The sequence below is a fragment of the Microtus ochrogaster genome, unplaced genomic scaffold (genome assembly GCF_000317375.1).
Source record: "Microtus ochrogaster isolate Prairie Vole_2 unplaced genomic scaffold, MicOch1.0 UNK2, whole genome shotgun sequence".
In the NCBI taxonomy this organism is placed as follows: Eukaryota; Metazoa; Chordata; class Mammalia; order Rodentia; family Cricetidae; genus Microtus; species Microtus ochrogaster.
Genome location: NW_004949100.1, coordinates 25,146,238 through 25,168,823, shown reverse-complemented (window position 1 = coordinate 25,168,823; position 22,586 = coordinate 25,146,238). Strand labels below are relative to the sequence as shown.

Genomic DNA, 22,586 nt, shown 5'->3' with positions numbered 1-22,586 from the left:
AAGAAGAAGAAGAAGAAGAAGAAGAAGAAGAAGAAGAAGAAGAAGAAGAAGAAGAAGAAGAAGAAGAAGAAGAAGAAGAAGAAGACCTTGTCATGTGTTTTTAGTGTGAACCAAATATCACCTCCAATTAACATGGTAGCTGCTCCTAAGGCTAACCTTCCACTTCCTTAGGGCCCTGAATCCCTGAGACATCTTTACAGAGGGCAACACAGGATGAGGGCAAGATTCTTCTTGGTCCCTACTGGACCCTCTCCCCTTTCCCCTTACTGTCCTGAGTCTTCTCATCCAGCCTCCTTGCAATCTCAGAGTCACAACCCCTTGAGAGCCCTTAAAGGAAAAATAAGTAAACAGAGATAGATACAGCCTTCCTTAACAAACACAAAGTTCAAAAACTTTTCAAAACTCAATGAGTCCTTCCTTGCATCAGTGTGCTCACCTGCTCAAGCCCCAGGACCAGACTGCACATGCCCAGAGACCTGTTCATCCACGTCAGGAGGATGGACCTAAAGCATTTCAGCACTGACTTCCTTGTTTATACAGAGGCAACAATAGTGTTAGAATTCAGGTAGACAGTGCATGAACATCCTTAACTCAGTGCCTGGCCCAGAGTGAGGAAGCCGCTGAGGGGCTAGAGAGATGGCTCAGGTTAAGATCATTTGCTCTATGAGGGAGGCTGGAGTTTGTAACTGAGTGCCTAAGTCAGTTCACTAACAAATGCCTGTAGCTTCTGCTCCAAAGGATCTGACACCTCCATGGGCACTTGCACGCCCAGGTGCAAGACTCTCACACAGAAACACACACACACACACACACAATGAGAGATTCACTTATTCCAATGAGAGATTGATTTCTTTGGCATGGGGAGTGACATGTAAACCAATATTCACTTCTACTGGTCAGAGGGCAACTTGCAGGAGTCATTTCTGTCTTTCCATCATATGGTCCCAAGGGGTAGACCACACAAGAGGTGGAAGCCAATCTGAATAAGATCAATATCCTCACCATGGCAAGGCCTGTATTGTTGTAGTTTAGTTAAACTCTGGGGTGGGTGCATTTCTGGAATTCACATCGTAGCTTTATCTTTAAAATGTCTTCCTTCAGGGAAAGTTATTGAAATCCTGAGCACACACACACACACACACACACACAAATAATTTTTTAAAAAAAGAAAAGTGTCAAGCCTGGTATGGTGGTACACACCTTTAATCCCAACACTTGGGAGGCTGAGGCTGGCAGATCCCTGAGCCCTGAGTTCAAGGCCAGCCTGGTCTGCCGAGTAAGTTCCAGGGTACCCGTGGCAACATAGAGGACCCCTTTCTAGATTCTCCACTCCCAAAAAAGTAGCAACAGAGAACTGCAGATATTTTGGGGGTATTCTGTCCTGACTGTAGCAATTCTCGGATTCCTAGAGGACATCAGAAAGCATGTTACCACATGTTATCAACTATGTATAAGATGCATAACAACCTGGATCTGGGAAAGCAGAGCTGCCAGCCTAAACTGGAACATCCCTAAAACTACCAGTTCTGTGAAGGATGAAGGCACAACTTTAAGTTTGAGCTTTGCATTTGAATTGATTGTGTTGTTTTTTCCTACACATGCCTGAGAAGCCTCTCGGGTGTGCGGTAATTGTCTAAAACAGGTAGAAAAGAGTCCAGCCACACACACTACGACTGAGAAATGTCAAAAATTGGATGTTCTGGCAAGCCAAACAGGGAATTAATAATATATTTAGAATTTGTAATAAAGTACCTGTCAAGCAAACAACAACATATTATATACACAAAAAATAGAACCTGCCTCGGTATGGTGCCCTTCCCAAGCAGAATATACACTGTATTCGAGAAAAATGGAATGATTCCACCCCAGAAGAAACATCTGTTCCCTAGCATTTCCCATAACGTTCCATTCATTTGTGTATTTTTTTTACATCCTTTATGTAGCTTCACCAATCTTCCCAGTCATCAGTGGGTCAAGCAGGCACTCAAGGGAACCTTCTGCACCTGGCTCATGGCCAAGCATCCACATCTCAAAGTCCCGTGCGACAAGCTTCTTCCTCCTCCTCCTCATCCTCCTCTTCTTCAGCTTTGAGCGTGGGCCAGTTAGTGAGCAGTAAGTATCCTTCCTGGCTCCATCTAATCATGGTAACCTTCTGGCTGCTTAATGCAATATCTCCTCTCTCCCTCCCCTCTCTCTCTCCTTCTCCTTTTCCCTTTCCTTCTCCCTCTCCCTTCCCCCCCCCTTCACCCTTTCTCTTTCTTCCCTTCCTCATTTCTAGGGCTGCTAGGTTATTGTTGGCATAAAGTCTGTATCCAAGGCCAGATGACTCCTTAGGGCTGCTGGCCCCCATACCACACCCCTGCATTAGAGCAAGCTGGGAGCTGGTTCGATTTTCAGCGGGTTTTGGTGTGCTGAGTCAAACCTGTCACTTCCAAAGCCAGAAACTGATTGGCTTGCAGGACATGAACAAACAGCTCAGAGCTGAAATAACCAACAGCAGACACTCAGCTGGAAGGTCAAGCTGCTTTCCTGTGTGTTTGAAGTCCCCTGCCACTCCGTCTGTAGGTGTCAGAGGAAATAAAGGAGAGAGAGCATGTCTATGGGCGGGTGTGTGAGGGAACAAAGAGCCACCTTCAGTGCCACATGGAGGCCACTGCACGGGCTGGAATCAGATGGAAGTCTCCAAACAACCATTCACAAAATAAAACAACTCTGAAGGCTGCCTCCATAGGAAGATGGTTATGAAAGTCTATATATGGTGTTGTGGAGTTGGCGTATATCCCTAGGGAAGCCAGCATATTTGTTACGTAGAAACAGAAGCATATGAAGATGCATGAAACAATAAGCTTGTTAAATATTATTTTTTTACCTCTGTATACTTTTTACTAAATCTTAAAATCATATAATAGATAGATGATAGATAAATATATAGAGATGATAGATGATAGATTATAGATAGATAGATAGATAGATAGATAGATAGATAGATAGATAGATGATAGATAGACTGACAAATAGATAGTTACAGATTTCAATTCAGCAGAAATCAAGATTCCAACAGTCCTGAGTTTAAAAGGCTAAGTCACTTCATAGGCATCTATGCCACACAATAAGAATGCCTATGTCACCGGAGATAAGGAAAAGGGCCTGTTAAAGCTAGAGTGTGTGAATCCTCACACAGAATGGGGCAAATCTGATAATACAAAGTGACACTCCCCAAAGGAAAATAAAACATGCTTGTTCAACAACATAGATAACTTAGTCTCGAAAGATGTTGTGCACGGGGAAGAAAACCAGGCACTTGGGGAGGATGCTACAACGCCCAGGTCCTTCAGCGCACTCATGGACACTGGACACTCTTAGTCCTCAATGTGGCTCAACATGAAGCAGTGGGGGACACACACAGGGTTTTCTCTCTTGCCTGTCTAAACACACAACACTATTTGGCTAGAAACCCTTGCGCTAGCTGAATAAAATTTTATTGTATCTTCATATTGTCTATAAAGAAACACCTCATATGGTTTTTGTAAGAAAAGACTCAAAATCTACCCAAATTCAATTTCCTGTGTGCTTACAAAATATACATTTTAAATAGTAAATATATATATATATTATGTATATATATATATATATATATATATATTCCTTTATCACATGCATTTGAAGCAGAAGACATGATCTCCATATGCAGTGCCTGGGCAGGAAGGAGCCCACATATATATTAGAGTGTAGGGTAAGCTTTGTCCCGAAAGAAAAGGACTCAAAGTAAAATACAGGGGGAAAAATACATAGGGTGTAAAAGTATGAACTACTCCACTAATGCAGAGTCTTACATGTGTATTATATTCAACATGGTAGGTGGCCATAGAGAAGATTGTGTAATGGACAGATGGGTGGGCTTCGGCTTTCTCTGGCCATTTGGCACAGATGAACAAAGAAGGATTAACCTTTTCTTCCCAGAAATTAGTTAAGGGAGTCTACTTAGCAGTCCAGATGGAATTTTAGTAACCTGGCAGCCAACAGTTTGTTTGACCTCTAGGTATACAGTGAGCAATCATCAAAATAAAGACTTTGGAAGAGGGAAACTCCTCTATCACATGCATTTGAAACAAAAGACATGACATCTTAAATACAGAGCCTAGCAGGAAGAAGTCCATACCTGTAAGTGGAAGTTTCTTGTCCTGACCCCCTGTTCCCCATCCCAGTAGCGGCTTCCAAATTACCACAGACACTTAATATTATTTATAAAGTCTCAGATAAATAGCTCAGGCTTATTATTATCAACAAGCTCTTACATTTTAAGTTAACCCACATTCCTTATTTATGCTCTGCCATGTGGCAGTACATTTATTAGCATGGCACACACACACACACACACACACACACACACACACACACACACACATCTCCTGTTCCCTCTACATCTGGCTAGTGACTTCTAGCCCTGCCCTTCTCCTTCTCATCATCCTTAGTTTGGTTACCCCACCTATACTTCCTGCCTGGCTACTGACCAATCAGTGTTTTAGTAAACCAATTTGAGTGACAAATCTTTTTTTTTTATTGAGAAAAAAAAATTTCCACCTCCTCCCAGCCTCCCACTCCTCCTGCCCTCCCCCCATTCCTCTCCCCCTCCCTCTCAAGTCTGAAGAGCAGTCAGGGTTCCCTGCCCTGTGGAAAGTCCAAAGTCCTCCCCCCTCCATCCTGGTCTAGGAAGGTGAACATCCAAACTGGCTAGGCTCCCACAAAGCCAGCACATTAAGTAGGATCAAAACCCAGTGCCATTGTCCTTGGCTTCTCAGCAACCCTCATTGTCCGCCATATTCAGAGAGTCCGGGTTTATCCCCTGCTTTTTCAGTCACAATCCAGCTGGCCTTGGTGAGCTCCCAATAGATCAGCCCCACTGTCTCCGTGGGTGAGTGACAAATCTTTACAGTGTACGATAGGATTATTCCAGAGCATCCCCCCTTTGTTTAAATAAAAAATGAAGGTTTTAACTTTAACATAGTAAAAATATACAACAAAAACAGTTATTAAGAATTACAGTAACAATTTCTAGTCTATTTTTATTTGGCAAAATTATAGAAAATACTCTATTATCTATCTTTTGTAGTACAAAGTTTTTTAAAGCTAATTTGCTTTCTATTGTAACTAAGGAAAACATTCTAACTATCTAGTCTTCAGTTCCATCAAAGACCCCAGAAGGGCTAAATGTTACCTAATGACAGGGACATCAGGCTGCCTAGATAGATTTATCCAAAATTTCTATGTGATGTTGGGGCATTCAGCTCTGGCCTACAGGCCTAGCATATCTGGCAGACTTTTTTGATAAGCAGGGAATTCTGAAGGACTATCCTACCTTGTCTTGGTAAAGTTCAGCAGTCGCCTTTCTTGTGCCCTGCTGGTCCAGTTTGGACAGTAACTGTCAGATATTGAGACAAGGACAGTTTCTTTGCCCACTGGTTAACTTTTGCCACAAATAAAGTAAACACCATATAGAATTTCTTTGATGTCTATCATCTTCTTTAAAGTAGATTGATGCTGCCAGAGCAGACATATCTCACTGTCATAAAAAAAACTTTAGGTTCTTAAATATATTAAATGCCATATTCTGTAGGTCTTTGAAGGGTTCAAGGATGATCAAGTGTTCTAGGGCCATCTATCTATTTAAAATATACCTCTGTATAACCTTGAAAACATATCTGACATGATTATAAGTTTGACTGTTACAGATGACTATTAATCTGTATTTCTTAATTACACATTATATTTTTAAATGAGCTGCATAAACATAATACATTAAACAAGAGTAGAAATATATATAGAATAAAACAAAATTAACTTTAAGTTTTTATCAATAAACTAAATCACAAGGCCAGAGGCTCTTTCAACCTTGTAGTTCAGGGATTTTTGTGGAAGTCTTGATCATATAGACATGGTTGATTATTAACTCAATCTCCAGGCCCTATCGCCCTAGATTTTTATCATAACTTGTTTCTCTAATGACCAACTTCTTCCTAAAGCTATCCAGGAGCCAACTAATAGTCACCTAGTTAAGACAAAATATATTACTATCATCCAAGAAATTCCAAGAGTTTAGAAGGTCTGTGTTGGAACCAAAAAGGCAAATCTTCAAGTGAGGATCATAGCATCCCTATAACTATTTAGGATACTATAAGAGTTTTAAGAATTATGTTCTAGCACAATGCACTAAGACCAAGAACATACTTCTTTATGACAATATCACACAAACTTTTATCAGAATTATAGTTAGCGAATTTCCCACATCACTGTCAAGGAGTGTATTGTTCAACCTTCCATAGAATAAAAATTAGTATTAAAATATCTTACTCACTCCAGGTAAAAGAATATCAAGCTAATCCCTTGTAATGATCAAATGACCTTCATGCGTGAAAAATTCCACATCTGAGCTCTGAGTAACAAAATAAGCATCCTTGTTAAAACCTTGCAGCCCTGACACCCTTTCCTTAAACTTGTTCAGTTTCCAGGGCTCTCACAGATAGGCAGTGTTTCTATTAGCTGGGTTTTTTCATATGTATGTGTATGCATATGTGTTTACTTGTATATGGGTGCATGTGTATGTACAAGTACATGTGATGTGTGTGTGTGTGTGTGTGTGTGTGAGAGAGAGAGAGAGAGAGAGAGAGAGAGAAAGAGAGAGAGAGAGAGAGAGAAGACCCAGATTAATGTCCAGAGCCTTCCTTGATAGACCTTCCACCTTACTCAGTAAGGCAAGATCTCTCAATCAAAGCCAGAACTCAAAGCTACAGCTAGTCTTACTGGTTGGCTTGCTCTGCCAATCTTTGCATTCATTCTGGGACTAGAATTGCAGGCAATATCCCTTGTTCACCTGCTAGGTTCATGGGTTCTGGGCTCAAACTACTAAGCCATCTCCCCAGCTCTAAACTGGACTTATAGAAAATCTAGAAGAAAAATCAAATAAATAACTTTCAAAACTCCCAGCTTGGCTTGAAATTTACAGTGAATTTATTTTAAATAAGGAGATTTGAGGTTTTGACTGCTGGTGGGTGTGGTTTTTATTACTAGTCTCCATATACTGTTTAGAAACCTGGCTTGTAAACTTTACTTCTAGCAAAAGACTGCTGGTTACTGTCTCAAAACTAAAGCAGAATCATAAAGGTGGAGACAGTTAATAACATAGAGAAATCTCTGATACAGCCAGAGACATGGTCATGATGCAAGGACCTCTCCCAAGCCACATCCTCAGTCTCTGATGGAGTCTCATTTCTTGGAACTACAGGGTAAGCACCCCCACTGTGCGCTATGAGGAGAAATATGCTATGGTAAAAGCTGACACTTGTTCTGTTTCACTAAGATTTTCATTCATGCTTTTGGCAGCTTCATTAAAGATGTATTTCATGCCTGTAACAATCCTATAAGCAGGGATCATAGCAGAATGATGCTGATGTGTGAAAGGTTCAACTACTTAGCAACTTGATTCTACATAAATATCAAGGCTAGCAGCAAGACAGAGCTTTAAAAAAAATTAAACCACAGCAACACCTGTCCTGGTGTATCCCAAGCCCCCAGTTCCACATGGGCCCAGACACCATGCCTCAGAGATGCACTTCATCTCCATGAAAATCCCTTTGATTTCTCAGTCTTTGCATTCTGGATTTGATGTGGCAACTATCACTATACTTTTGAGTCTTTGAGTCACTGCAAAACTCCAAGTCTAATGTTCCTTAAATTCCTGTGATTCCCTTATAGAGTCAGGGCTACATGATTCCCTGCATAGCTCCATGGCCATTTTTAAGGTGGACCCTGGCCAATAATGCTAATCCTTTTGGCCTGTGTTCTGTGTCCAGGGTTTATTTAATCTTGCCAGCTTCTACAAAAGGACCACCACTTTCTCCTCCATCCAGAGAAATCTCCTCTAGGTTTCTGGCTAGAGTGCTGGACCCACTCTGGGAAAGCCCTGAAGATGCTTCTTGTGATCCCAGTCAAAATGACCTCAGATCATCTTCAAGACTAACTTCCCCTAAAAGCAAGAGAATTGAAGCCAAGTTAATCTTGCCCACTGTGGGTTGTTACACATCTGCGCTAGGCTGAGGGCTAAAGTAATGCCCGGGGGAAGCTTCCATTCACCACATGCATATCTTCTCCTCCTCCTCAAGTAGAAAAATAGATATCCCTTAGCCAAGGAGAACTGTTGCAGCAGTATAACAGCCAGACAGTACAAGAACAACTCTGAAGCACAAGCACAGCAGCATGGCCATTTGAGCAGTTACTAACACTGAAGAAACACCGACAGTGTCCTTCCAATGTCCGAGGCCAGTCCTGCTGGACAGATAATCAAGAAAAAGATAACAGATGTCCAAAGATGGCTCCCTCTGTGGATGAAGAAACTTCTGTGGGACAAACCATGCAGTGTTTTTTGCTAGCTAAACTTTGTAAGAACACTAACAAAAAGAAAGCCAAGTGACTCACATCTTTTGTCAATCAGCAGATTGCACACAGATGCTCAGTTCTCCTTCCAGACCTTGGTCCAGACCTCATCCTGTGTAAATTTCAAAAAAAAAAAAATTCTTACTCATGGGTATAGTGGGTCACATGGATAAACACATACTTGAAAAGCAGAGAACATTGTTGTGAGTTGCAAGTGCAGGCACATGTGTGCGCACATGCACATACATACACACATGGACGCATACAAACACGCGCTCTTCTCTTTACCACCTGTTTATATAAAGCCCCCCTGAAACTTTATATAAAAACTAGAAGCCCACTCATTGGAGCCTCATGGAAGAAATTGAGTGTATAACAGGAACTTCCTTCTCTGAACTCTCATGGATATCTAAGCATCCACACCAACACTCCTCGGTATATGGGACCTCAGTATCCAAAATGTTCTTTTTAACTCTTATTATTTTCAATGATACAGTATGGAACAAAACCAACAAACCCTTCACAATCAAGTGACCAGGTTTAGTTCCAAGGCTAGGGAATTATCAAGGTGATATGATCTAGAGAGGTAAAAGGTGAGAGAACGCATTTACCTAAACGTGCTGACCACATCCTAAGCTCACCCACACTGTGGTGCTGTGCGCTCTGGCAGCGTCGGTAGTGATAGAGACTGCTCATGAAGACCAGTCCTTCCTGTGCCGGTTAATTCAACTGATTTTGGGTAGAGATGTGACTAGTAAAAGCCAAAGTGTTATTTCCCATGGAGGTATCTACTTTGACAGAAAACTTTATCCCCAGTCACAGGCCACTGGCCTTCCTATCCCACAGACTCAACTGCTTTGCTACTCTCAGATGCAGTACAGAAGGGTGAGAAAAGAAAGAGGTGGGAGGCCCCCTCAGGAGCTCCTCCTCACCAGGCCTGTCTGCCTCGTCAGTCTGATGAGCAAGCGACTTTTCTGTATCATGAAGCATGCGGGATGAGAGCCTGAATGGATTCAGAAAAACAGTTGGATGAGAGCATGAACAGACCCAGAAACACGGTGATGGAAAGAGGATGCCACAGCCAGACTCAGCAAAGGTAGACGAAGAAGGTCAGACAAGATGCATGAAGGAGCAGGGAGAGCCTCCTGTCAGAACACCTGAACCACCTGTAAAATGTGCCCCTCCCCCACAGGTGACTCAAGCCTTTCAAATTAAGAAAAGTGTCATTTTAAAAGCCATGTCTGTACAAGAAAAGTCTCTGACTTCCTTTTTTTTTTTTAAGTTTTGAGTTTTTAATGTCCACAGTTATATGCAAAACTGTCAGACCCTTCACCACCTCTGGACGAGACTAGGTCAATCTTTTCTTCCCCCTGTACCAGCCAGTGTCCATCTCTACTCTAAATCAGTATTCCTGAGATGCTAATTTCTTGCCTCTCTCCTCTTGCAAGTAGACTTTTTGAACTTTTTCTTAATCCTAACAATTCTTCCTTCGGTCAGGCAGTGGTGGCGTGTGCCTTTAATCCCAGCACTTGAAAGGCAGAGACAGATAGATCTTGGTGAGTTCAAGGCCAGCCTGAACAGATTGAGTGCCAGGACAGGATTCAACGCTACACAAAGAAACTCTGTCTCAAAAAACAAAAATGAAAACAAGCAAACAAAAGAAGATTATAAAATAATTCTTCCTTCCACTGTGACTTTTTTGTTTGCTTTTCACTGTAGATTTTCTATGAATCTGTCCTGTTTATGTACTGTGGCCTGTGGTAACGACAGCCACTGTAACACCTACTCTGTCTCCTTAAGCCCCAGAACCAAGCAGCAAGAATGCCCAGTCTAGACTCAGGCTCACAGCTCACAGCCAATGTGAGGGGAACTGGAAAAGAGGGGCAAGGCGCAGTGGGGATTCATTCCAGGTGACTGGACACAACCGCTAACGATGTAGGTCCTCTGCCTGGGAAGAACACCAAAATCTTGCTTCGTCTTTAAACTCCCTTTTTATATTGTTGGCAGCTAATTCCAAATATGTGTGAGTCTCCTGCAGTATTCATTTGCAGCTCCTAATTCTGGGATTGCTTTAATGAGTAAATAAGACAAGAGGCACAGGCAGATGTGTGCACGTGTGGTCTCCCAGAATTCTTTGTGAACCCTGAGAACCATTCCACACCACTATGCTGGTGGGCTTTAAAATTCAGAGGCCAGTCTCCACCACAAAACACTCAAATGTCTTTCATTAACTGAATGTCAGATTTCTAGAAAGAAATTGGGGGCAGTGTAGGAAAAGATGGATTTTAAGTCATCTCATCCAAAGCAACTTTATAATCAACCCACGGAGTCCTGCACTACACACAATCTCTATGATGCTCACCACATAGACGAGTTTCTTCTCCAGCCTGTGTCCCTCACATTCTCTGAGAAGATGACCTCTCCTGTCCCTCTTCCCTTCTCTGCATACCTAGAGTTGAATCACACTGCCCGTTTTTTGTTTTGTTTTGTATTTTCTTTTCCATTTTTATTGAAATAAATCTTTCCATAGAGTATATTCTGATTATAGTTTTCCCTCCCCCAATCCCTCCAATATTCGCTCCTCCTTCCCTCCCACACACACCCATGCCCTTCCTCTCTCTTATTAGAAAACAAACAGGCATCTGCAAAATAATGATAAAATTAGAACAAACAAGCCAGAATAAGACAAAACAAACAAGCAGAAGGAAAAGAGTCGAACAAAAATCACAAGAAATATAGACACAGAGACACACATTCACTCACAGAGAAATTGCATAGAAACACAAAAATAGGAAATCATAATATATATATATATATGCAAAAGACCTGTATAGGAAAAAAAAACAGCAAAAAGCCTCCAAACATTCCACTGAGTTTGTTTCACGTTGGTCATCGACTGCTGGGCATGGTCCCTGCTCTCAAGTGTGGTTTCTATCCCCAGTGACTCTCCTCCCACCAGTTCCTGATGACTTTCTGTCATTTTCCTCCAAGTTTTCATGCATTAGTACTGGACCTCATTCCAAAAAAAACTGTGAGTACATGCCTCCCACTCCACTCAGAAACCAGGAGTTGCCTAAAACTACTTACTCGCTATGGGCATTGGCCAAACCACTCTCTAATCTTTCCCCCAGGAAGTGAGGACCTAGTGCTATGAAAATTCTAAGGACTCCTTAAACAGTCTTCCTGAGCTGCCCTGTTTGACTGGAGTTCAAAACTTCTCTTGCTTCAGCACCACATGCACGGGCTACGATGTCTGGCCAGAGGTTCGTTTTTAATGTGAAGACAAATGTGTATCTGTGTCCCTCCTCAGATTAGCAGTACATTTTCCACAGCCTGGAAGGATCACTCCCTACACGGCCCTGTACCCAGAGGAGCTGTCCATGGTACTCCAGGCCCCTCCCCCACAGACACGTCTTCCTTATTTAAAAGCATTTTTAAAACTGTCACTGAGGACGCAAACGTTTCTTTCACTAACAGCCAGGGAGTATATAGCGCTGAACCCAGAAGACCAACACAGTCGACCGCAGTCCTGGGACAAGAACAGAAATTCTCTGAAACTGATGGGTTGCTGTGCAGAAAGAGGAAGGACAACTTTCAGCTAAGTCAGAGGAGTGAGGCGAAGAACAATAGGGATGGCTTGCAGCGGGACCAGCTTCGCTACAGGCAGCATTGAGCTGCGCTGAAATCTCCCACCAGGCCCGGCCCATGCTGGCTCCAGCTTGGTGAACGCTTTCATTTTTCCAGGGATCAGTAGCCAGGGGGGAGAAAGTTTCATTCTCCAGCTGTTGTGTCATTTCCCTTGATAAGTCCTAAATTGACCGCGTTATCCGGCACCAAAGGAGCCTTCCTGTGGTAGGCAGTTTTTATTATGTGCCCTTTCAGGAGACAAAGGCAGCTGCGAGGGTAAAGCGCTATGGGGAAAAAAGACAATATTCTCACAGCTTCATAACCATGCTCTTCTGAGGGGGAATGCGAACATAAGAAATGAGGCAAGATTACCATCTATTAGCCCGGCTACATGGCAATCAGGTGAAAGAAAAACACCAAGCGCCGTTTCCTTCCCGGGCGATTCTTAGCATGAAGAATTCCAATTAGTACATTTCAAACAGAAAGCTCCTAGTGTTTGTATTTTTGCACAGTGTATGAATGGGCTTACCAACAAAGTAGGGCTGAATCCCTCTAGCAAGAGTTTCCTCCCTGTGCTGGCTGCTGTTGTTAAACCCTAAAGAAGTGTGCTCTGGCTTTGGGAGGGGGCAGGGTAAACAGGAGGGGCTTTATCTGGGCTAGGACGTCCTTGAAGGATGGCTTGTGGAGGAGGAAGGTGTACTGAAGGATGAGAGACAGAGACGGTACGGTGGTGATTTCTCCATCGCTCTATGGCGGCTCGGTGATAAACATCCTGACGGGCTTTGTGTTGACGTGTTGATCCTATTTTAAAAACATCTCCACAGATCCTCAAACGGCAGCGGGTGAGGTGGACGGGGTTAATCTGGAGGAGATTCGAGAGTTTGCCAAAGCTTTTAAAATCCGACGCCTGTCCCTTGGCCTGACACAGACTCAGGTGGGACAAGCCCTCAGTGCCACAGAGGGCCCCGCATACAGCCAGTCAGCCATCTGCAGGTAACGGGCTCTGCATGCCGCTGACACGGGCCAGCCCGGGCCTTGTTTGTTCTTGCAGCTCAGCTTTTCTTCTTGGGGTGGGCAAACTGAAGGAACAGAGCATGGTAATGAAGGCTGGGGTGGTGGTGTGTTGGGACTGGTGACATCGATGCAAAATGGGGGTGTCAGAGAAGAGTTGAGGGGTTCTGTCTCCTAACTCCTATCAACTCCATGAACTTCCAAGGCTGACAGGTTGAAAAGAGCTGTCCTGGCAGGGATCTCTTCTCTCCTCTGTGCCCCTGCCAGACAAGAATGCTAACTCCTGTCCGCACATGGACATCCTGAGCAAATGCAAAACTGCTAATCCACCCTACTGTTAACTCCCCAGAGATGGCTCCAAGGTTTCCCATGAAATGCATATTTTAACAAATTTCACTATCTCGTGGGAGGAAATTTTACAACTTGCCTACCCAGACTCGTCTTTATAAGCAGAGGGGAAGGAAGGTAGAAGAAAGGAAAACGAGAGAAGGGGGGGGAAAAAAAACCTGTTTTAAATGTTTACAAACAGATAGTGAATCTGACCTAACCGTACCCACACCCTCCCTCCACATTAAATACATGACTGAATCCAGCCTTGGTTGTGTTTGAGTTGATCCGGGTTAAGTCTTCTGGAGCAGCCCCCACGCATGCATGTGTGTTGCACTAATCCCATGTTTATGCATGAGGGAACGGAGGCACTCGGTAGGAGCTTTTTCCTCTTGGGCAGTGCCTTAGGAGTCCTGCTCCATCAGGAACAGCCAAGAAACCAACTCTAAACTCATTTAAGTGGATTTTGTTCTTGGTGATCCATGAAATGCTGTCTTTTTATCTGCTCTTTATACTTTTAATGTATTCCCCAAAGGACAGAAGTGTACTTTTCCTGCAGTTTAAGACTAAGGTTATAAATAACATCAGTATGGGGTGGTAGCTTGCAGCTCACATTTTGCTCAATGATTTTCCATAAAACCCATTGATTGTTGTTAAATACAAAAAGCACCATAGGATCCTTTCACTTCTACGGTCTCCCCTACTGTTTTTTCTTATAAGATACCTCCCTGTAGAAAATAACCTTTATTCAGTCTATACAAGGATACTACTGCTGGGAAATTTATATCAAGGCTTGTATATGTTATTCCAAACACCACGTACAGAAGCATCAACGCTAACTAGTAGCATCAATGATGGGACTAGAGTGTCTTCCTGTTGGGAGACATTAATTTTGTTTGGTCTTGGCTCCTTGTGCTCAAGGCAACCTCGGGTTTTTATTTTGATGCCAATTTGCCATTGTTGTCAAATTCCTCTTTGGCTTATTTTAGCCCTAAAATGTGATTTTCTTTTATTGACTGAAGTGCTCGCTAATGTTTCAACTCATACACACACGCACACAGATTCCTGGGCATCCCCAATCAGATATGCTGATTTGTTAAGCCTTCCCCAGAGGGAAGCCAAAAAATACTATAGAATTCAGACTTCTGGAAATGTTAGTATCCTTTAACACAGCAGATCAACGGACTTCAGGGCCTTTCTCCAGCTTCCAGTGTTTTAGTGAAGCTTTTTAGAAGGTGTCTATCCAAATGAATTAATGAATAAATCTCAAGACTTTGCATTAAGATAGTCTCAGTGAATTCAAAGGCTGTGAAAGACTGTACCAGTGTCTGCACACCAAGGCGTCACTGTGTGCTAATTGGCTGCAGCGCCCCCTAGAGACTGTGTGATCTTTCTTATCAGAGTTACAAAAGGATGATGACACCAATATACAAGACGTCCCTTTCACAAGCTCTGCCCCTTGGTGCCACAGCCCTCTGAGACCAGTTGAGTTAGTATCAAGAGTTCAAGCCCCAGGCTTTTATGATAAAAGATGGCAAAATGCAAAAGGTGGCAAGTTGACACAATGGTGGCTTTGGGGAGCCTGCCACAGGTGACAAAGGCATTAATAATATTAAGTGCCAGAATAAACAAATGCCTTCTCAAACTCTGTGTGGATGGGAGCACCACGGAAGTAAACCCTTGATGGAACCTGTGCTGCCCACCTTAACAAAGAGACCTAAGGATGCACTGCAACACGCGATCCTGGCACAGAGGAAGGCCGTCCTGGTTCATCCTTTTGCGAGCATCTTAAACCACACCAGATGATTGCTTTTCAACAACATGGAACGCTCTTTTTAAAAGGACAAAAATCTGTGTCCACTGCGGTCAATAGGAGGGACATGGATTTGGACTTAGAATAAGGAAACAAACAAACAAAAGAAACTGGTGGCCTTTTGCATTTCACCGACAGTATGACTTTAGTACCAGGAGGACTTTTTAAAACACTCTATATAATTTTGTCCAGGATGCTTCATATTTTTTAAAGTAAATGTAGCAAAGAATTGCTGATGGCGATTGATACATGGAAGACCTCATTTACAGAAAATGATATCATTCAAGTACAGTTTGCAGATATCCCACATTAAACACAGCAGGACGCCCTGGTACAAAAGTGCACCATTACACTGGAGGGTGATTGGAAGCCACGAGGTGGCCTAAGCCCACCCAGGGGTGGGGCATTCCATAGTAATTACAATGTATCCAGCTGTTTAGGCCAGAACTGTAAAGTAACAGCTGGCCTGTATTTTACCTGGACAGGGAGGCATGTTGTTAAGTTACATATGGGGAAAATTGTTACCAGAGAGAAAGAAGTTAAAATAAGACACAAGAGGAGATAAAAAGAAAGGCATGAAGAGGAGCTTGGCCCAGTAAGCCATACCAAACTATGATAACAGCTGTAACATTTTTCAAAACCAACACAATAGAGAGGTAACCCAAATGCAAAGTGCCATCGTTTTAAGTAAAAGAATATGACAACTGTTACCGTGAATGTCACTTTCGTGGTGAATGTCTGCCTTAAGAATTCTGAGGGCTGGGGAAATAAAGCAGGGAACAGCCGAGAAGGCAGCTTAGATCTCAGAGTTTAGAGAGAAAAGGCCTGCAAGTTGCTTGTGTTTCCATAGTGTGTGCCGGTGCCTTTCTTCCCCCTCCCCTGTCCGTGTGCTCGGGGATCTGCATGGCTGGCATGGAGCTCGCTGGGAGGGTGGGTGCTGGCTGGGACAGGGCTGGCTACCTTGCAGCTGGCTGCTAATCTGGAGTAAATTCACCCTGCCAGGCAATCAGGCAGGCAGGCAGGAGGCCCACCCTGGCAGAGGACTCAGTGTAAGACTGTTCTTTCTCAATTCTCCCCCCAGACACACCATCCTGAGAAGCCACTTTTTCCTACCACAGGAAGCCCAAGAGAACACTATAGCTAGCAGTCTGACAGCCAAACTGAACCCTGGCCTTTTGTATCCTGCCAGGTTTGAAAAGCTGGACATCACCCCTAAAAGTGCCCAGAAGATCAAGCCGGTGCTTGAGCGGTGGATGGCTGAGGCTGAGGCCCGCCATCGAGCAGGTATGCAGAACCTCACGGAGTTTATTGGGAGTGAGCCATCCAAAAAGCGCAAGCGGCGCACCTCCTTCACACCCCAGGCCCTTGAGATCCTCAATGCCCACTTTGAGAAGAACACACACCCCTCAGGGCAGGAAATGACCGAGATTGCTGAGAAGCTAAACTATGACCGGGAAGTAGTTAGAGTTTGGTTCTGCAATAAGAGACAAGCCCTGAAGAACACAATTAAGCGCTTAAAGCAACATGAGCCCACTTCAGCGGTCCCGCTGGAGCCCTTAGCCGACTCGCCTGAAGAAAACTGCTAGACACACCCATCCATGGTCAGAAGGAAGCACCGCAGAAACTACTCTGAATCTCCACAAAAAAAGAAAGAAGAAAGGATTAAAGACACCCCCAGTCATCATTTCCCTTGTATGTAAAAGACTCAAAAGGAAAAGGAAAAAGGAAAAAACAAAAAACCTAACAAATGGGCAGGATGGTTTATACATGTCCGTGGGCTTTCCAAAAGGAAGAAGAAAAGGAAATTTTAAATTTTTAAACAGGAAATGCACCACATGGAAGGAGTATGTGGTAGGATCATTCCCTCCCCCACCTGTCTCCGTAAAGCCAGTTTTTTAAAGCAAACCAAATATCCACTTACTTTTTTCTGTATATGATGAAAATGTGAACACCTATTAAGGAAAAAGAAAAAAAAAGAAAACCAAAAAACAAAACAAAACAATTCACCACCACAAACTTCTATCTGTTCAAAGCGAATGCAAGCCTGCCACCTGGAGGAGGGCCCGCATCCCTTCAGGGACGAAGTGCTGATCACTGCAAAACCTATTAACCAAAGTCAGAAACACTGCGAACGCTGTTGGTCTACTTGCCTCGGCGTGTAAAGCTGGGGTTTGAATTTTTACATTTGTACCAACAAAAAAGCAGGAACCCTGCTTTCTCCCATCTTTCTTACCGGTTGTCTCTGTCACCAGGGACGTTTTTGAAATCATTCTGTATGGCTCACTACCAATGTGTTTCTTAGCAGAAGTGAGTTTTCATTTTGTTGGGTTTTTTTTTTCCTAAATTGTGTTATTTCCTTTTGCTTTGTTTCGATTGGGGGTGGGGGCAACCTGAATTGTGTGCCAAAGCATCTGTGGCAATTCTTCTCATTGTGAGCTGGAGGTTTGAGAAAGATAATGGAGTTCACACCTCCCTTTCTTCCTTATTTCTCCACCTCCCTCTCATGTGGCTCCTGGGATCTTCAGGAAGGTAGCAGATGTGAGAAGAAAAGGTGTATTTTTCCACTCCAATCCTGCAGAGATGCAGGAAAGACTCCAGAAAAACTAGGGCTTTGCTGGGTGACTATCAACACCAGCAGAGGCTGTAATTGTGCTCACCGTCCACACCGGAGATTGAGATTTTTCTCAGTCTGCTAGCCACACTTGTGGAGAGCTGATCAAAACTAATTCTGTAATATAAACATAAGCTGCACATATGGTTCAATACTTACATCTGTGTTTTGCTTCTGCTCAAAGCAATTTCTCTCAGAAGTCTGATAGCCAAAGAAATGTCTCAAGGTTTCAACCAACACACACACACACACACACACACACACACACACACACACAAGCATGTTCATACCCATCCACCTTGCACAAAGAGACAAGCCACAAAGAAAATGACAGTGGCCTAGATTGTTAGGGGCTGCCAAATATCCTGTTAGCCTCACTTTGTCTGCAACCTCTTTCATCAGACAGTGTTGGCAGACATTTGGAGCTGGGGTACAACTGTTCTTGAATTTATAAATGGGGCAGAAATGTGACAGGCAAAGTTAAGCTATTGGAATTGGGCTCTGACTTCTTGACTAGAAAAGAAGGATTAGCGAAAAGATCCTCCAAGAAAGGAAAAATATACAGAAGCAGCTCATAAAACATATCAGAAAAGCCTTCACTATTAGAACAAGTATATTAATTCATTTAAAAAAAAAAAGAACTTCCCCAAGGCATGGGCCATTGAGACCCAAGAAGCCCACAGAATGGACTAAGGAGGAGGATAGAGGGGCAAGAAACTCCTGGGCCCAGAAGAAGGTAGACGGTTCTACCAAAGAAGGCAAAAGAGAATCATCGATTAGCTTGTTGTCAAAATGTAAATATTCATGAGTAATTAAAAAGCATGCTCCTTTACTGTCTAGAGGCAAATCATGAACGGTAAAGAGAAACCCCACCTCCCATTGCCCAGTTGATCACAAAGACCATGATCCCCTTCCCCTAGCACACGCCTCCCACCCAGGGTTCTAGTTTTTGGTTGTGTTGGCTCCTTTGCTGGTTACGAAAATGGGGCAATGTAACAGTTCCCTCAGCTGGTTCAATCAGCAACCATAAAGTTCCAACAACTAAGTAACAATGATCCTGGATGTGAGAGAGTCATTAATAAAAGGGTTTCTGTGCCACCAGTCTGATGCTAATTGGACCACAACCAGCCCGATCAGTGCCAACATCATGGTAGCATGTCACCACTGCAAAAACTGCACAGATACCAGCAACCCAGAAACCGAAAACTTTATTGATTAAAACCGATTTTGTATTCTCCTAGGACCTGCTCCAAATTCCATCAAGAAAAGCTCCCCAAGAAGAGAAGTTAACAAGAGAACCTATGACGGGTGTTAAATGTTTAAATCTGAACGGGCAGCAGGCACACGAGGTCTGCTCAGTTCTGAGATCTATACTTGGGAGAGCATAACTAGGATAGTAAAAACATAAAATTAAAGTAATCACCCGGAGTAGAACAAAAAAGGAGTGAATTCATCCCATGGTTGTAAAACTATTCATGTGCAGTGATTTTTTTATAGTTTTATAATTTTGTATTGTTTTATAAATTATTTATATAGTGTTGTAATGCTTCTTATATTGATTTTTTTACTGATGAATTTTTTGCTACAAGGCAAAAAAGATGCCTGAACAGATTCTTAGGAATATAAACTGTACTTGGGAACACACAAGCCTTCAGGACCACACCTACTGCTTAGTTTTATTAGACATTTCTTATTTCCTTTGGTAAACAACTTCATACGCCAATAACATCTAAGTGTCTTTTATGTTTTCATCAACTGAAGGTTAAGGTTGCCACCAACAAAAAGTAAACGCCACTTTGGACATACGCATTGTATTTCAAGCTTCTGTAATCTTTCTCATACATTCTTTAAATCGTTGTCATCTTCATTTTCTTCATCATTGATGAGAAATGACAGCCAATATTGTATTTTACACTTGCTTGCGGGGTTGTTTTCTCTTTCAACCAAAAAGATATTTTGAATAGTTAAAAGTTTCACTTGCCTTTGCAAGTTCTGGACTCTTTATGTCGTGATCACACAGTTACACACACAACACAACACAAAGGAGAACAAAAAGCAGAAGGAGCTGTGGGAAGCAGAACAAAACAAGTGGAGGCGTATCAAAGAACTCAAGCTGTAACCAAAAAGAAATCCAATTGCCTTTGCTCTCTTCTCTACGCTGGACCAAAGCTCAGTATGTGTAGGTATATGCACATTGTGTAGATATGGCTAAACGTTGCTGACAATCTTGCAATACTAAACTGTTCCTATTTTAAGAAAAAGAAAATCACAAACTGTTCATCAATGTTTTACCTCAGCACTCTACTTGTACCCAGTTAATGATCAAGCATAAAAACAATGGCGAAAAAGGAAATTGATTTTTATTTCCATGTCTGACTGTAACATCTGTTTGGAAGGTATTTTGTAATGAGCTTTTTGTCATGTGATTTGCTTGTCTTCAACTTGACATTATGTGAGGCACATTGGCTTATTCGTTGTTGAAAAGTGACTTTTTTTTTAAAGCTTTCTCATGATTTTGTCCTCTGTGCTGTGATCTAGACTGGTCACCAGGGTCACTGAATGAGACACTGCGAAGAAATCTGCTTCTCCATGCCTGGAGCAGGCAGCAGGAGAGAGGGCAGGAAAAGACTGGGTTGTTCTGGAAAAAAAAAAAATCATCATGACAAGATACTGACATGATAGACTTGTGACCAAGAAGCCAAACTGGATATTGAAAAGCTCCTTACTTGTTCTAACATTGAAACCAAAGCTGACTTATCTGCACAGGTTGCTTAATGTTTAAAAATAAAAACTGTTCTTGATCTAGAGCAATATCTGTATGGTCGGTAAAGCTGCACTTTGTGTATTTCTTAACAGCTTCAGATCTGTCACTTTTAATTTGTATCATGAAAAATAAAGACTTGTTTGACATGAACTTCGGGGCGAAGTATGTCTTGCACTCAGGTATACCTGTCCCTCAAAGTGTAAGCATTTATTTCAGCATCATTAGAACCCCAAAGGTTGAGGGAAGGAAATACCAGATTCACTGGGATGCTTTTCATTGCATCTTACAGAAATTCAACTCAAGTTTGACTAAATGACAAGACGCCATATTTCATGACTTAATGGGAGGTCATCCTGTGCATATCAAACCCAGTTGGTTCAGTCTGGTCGCCTGCCTGTCTCACTTGGCTTTCTTCTCAGCCTGATCTCCTAACTATCCACCCAACGGTATTTAGGAATTCTCCTTACTGTAGTCCAAACAATGGTACTGGGGCAAGGTGTGCTTAAACCAAGCATTTGGAGTCACAGGCTCATTCTTGTCTAGGTGGAACATGGAACCCCACAACAACGGCACCATAGGACTGCAGAAATGAAAGAAGAGCCTCCCCAAGAACCAGAAGCTGGAAGGTGAAACATGGCAATGCACAGACACAGCTGAGAACCACTGCAATCTGCTGCTTAGCCCAGCTGGGAGCCCACTGTTACAGAGAGCTCTGCCAGGGGGTCTCTTTCTGTGGTTCTGTGTAGTTTCATGCATAAATTACAAGTTTATACGTCTCAAACAAACTGGTAGGACGAGTGAATTAATCTTCGTTATGCAATTTACTTATTTAAAAGGAAGGTAGACTCATCCTGTGGTAACCCTCGTTATCTGGAACTCCCGTTTTAGACCAGTCTTGCCTCAAATTCATAGAGACCCACCTGCCTCCGCCTCCTAAGCACTGGGATTAAAGTCGTGAGCCACCACCACTCAGCCATCTTTTTTTAATGCCAGTTAAACCCATAATATTTAAAATTCAAATCTCCTTGCATTTGGTGACCTTCAGCAAATATTTCATAAGGTGGTATAGAGATCTATGTATCAGCCTCACCAAAATCTGAGTGCCCATGTAGCATAATGACAGACAAAAAACAAGCTCCAAGAACAGCTTTAAAAGGAAGAAATACTGATGCCTCTACCCTCACTGGTGGGAGAAAGGAAAGAAAAAAGAACAACAACAACAAAAAAAAAACCAGCCAGGGTTGCTTTAAGTTTTCTTTTCATACAGAAGATTCTAAAGCTAGTTTATGGGGCTAGGATGCAACATGGGCTCTTTAAAAATCCAGTCATCACTTAAACTGCATCATCCCATATTCCACAAATATCTTATAAGCACTTTATGTGCCAGAGTATTCTACATGTTAAAGACTCAGAAATAGAACTGTCTCCAAAAAAACCTCATTGTGCAAAAACCTGAAATTAAAATTAAAATAATTTTATGTTTTTCAATACTACAGTCTACAAATAAAAATAAATCCCCAAATAAAAATAGTGCTAGACTCACCCAAAATTCAAGAAAATGTGATAAAGAAACAATAATTCATAGGCTTGGAAGATGGCCACTATGTAGCTGGTTGGTTTTTGCTCTTTAACTCTTCTGGCTCTTTCTTCTTTGGGGCCCACCAACCTGCTCCCAAATAAATTATATGGAGGCATATTCTTTCTTATGAATGTCTGCCCTTAGCTTGGTTTATTTCTTACCAGCTTTTCTTAACAAACTATCCCATCTACCTTTTGTTTCTAGGCTTTTCTCTTTCTCTTTCTTTTTTTTTTGTTTTATTTTATTTTTTTTAGTTGTTGCATAAAAAAAAATTTCTGCCTCCTCCCCGTTTCCCATTTCCCTCCCCCTCCTCGCACACATCGCCCCCCCTACTCCCCTACCCCTCTCCCCCTCCCTCTCGAGAATGAAGAGCAGTCCAGATTCCCTGCCCTGCGGGAAGTCCAAGGTCCTCCCACTTCTATCCAGG

General features: G+C 42.6%; 1 protein-coding gene across 1 annotated transcript in view; it reads left to right on the top strand.

Annotated features, from left to right (window-relative positions):
* The window catches only part of Pou6f2 (POU class 6 homeobox 2), a 163,093-nt gene extending 144,242 nt beyond the window's left edge, over positions 1 to 18,851 (top strand). The window contains exons 5-7 of the mRNA XM_026788332.1: positions 1,944 to 2,112; positions 12,879 to 13,047; positions 16,287 to 18,851. Coding sequence (XP_026644133.1) covers positions 1,944 to 2,112; positions 12,879 to 13,047; positions 16,287 to 16,791 — 843 coding nt within the window. The 3' untranslated portion in view covers positions 16,792 to 18,851. The remainder of the gene's footprint in view (positions 1 to 1,943; positions 2,113 to 12,878; positions 13,048 to 16,286) is intronic.
* The last annotated feature ends 3,735 nt before the right edge of the window (positions 18,852 to 22,586 follow it).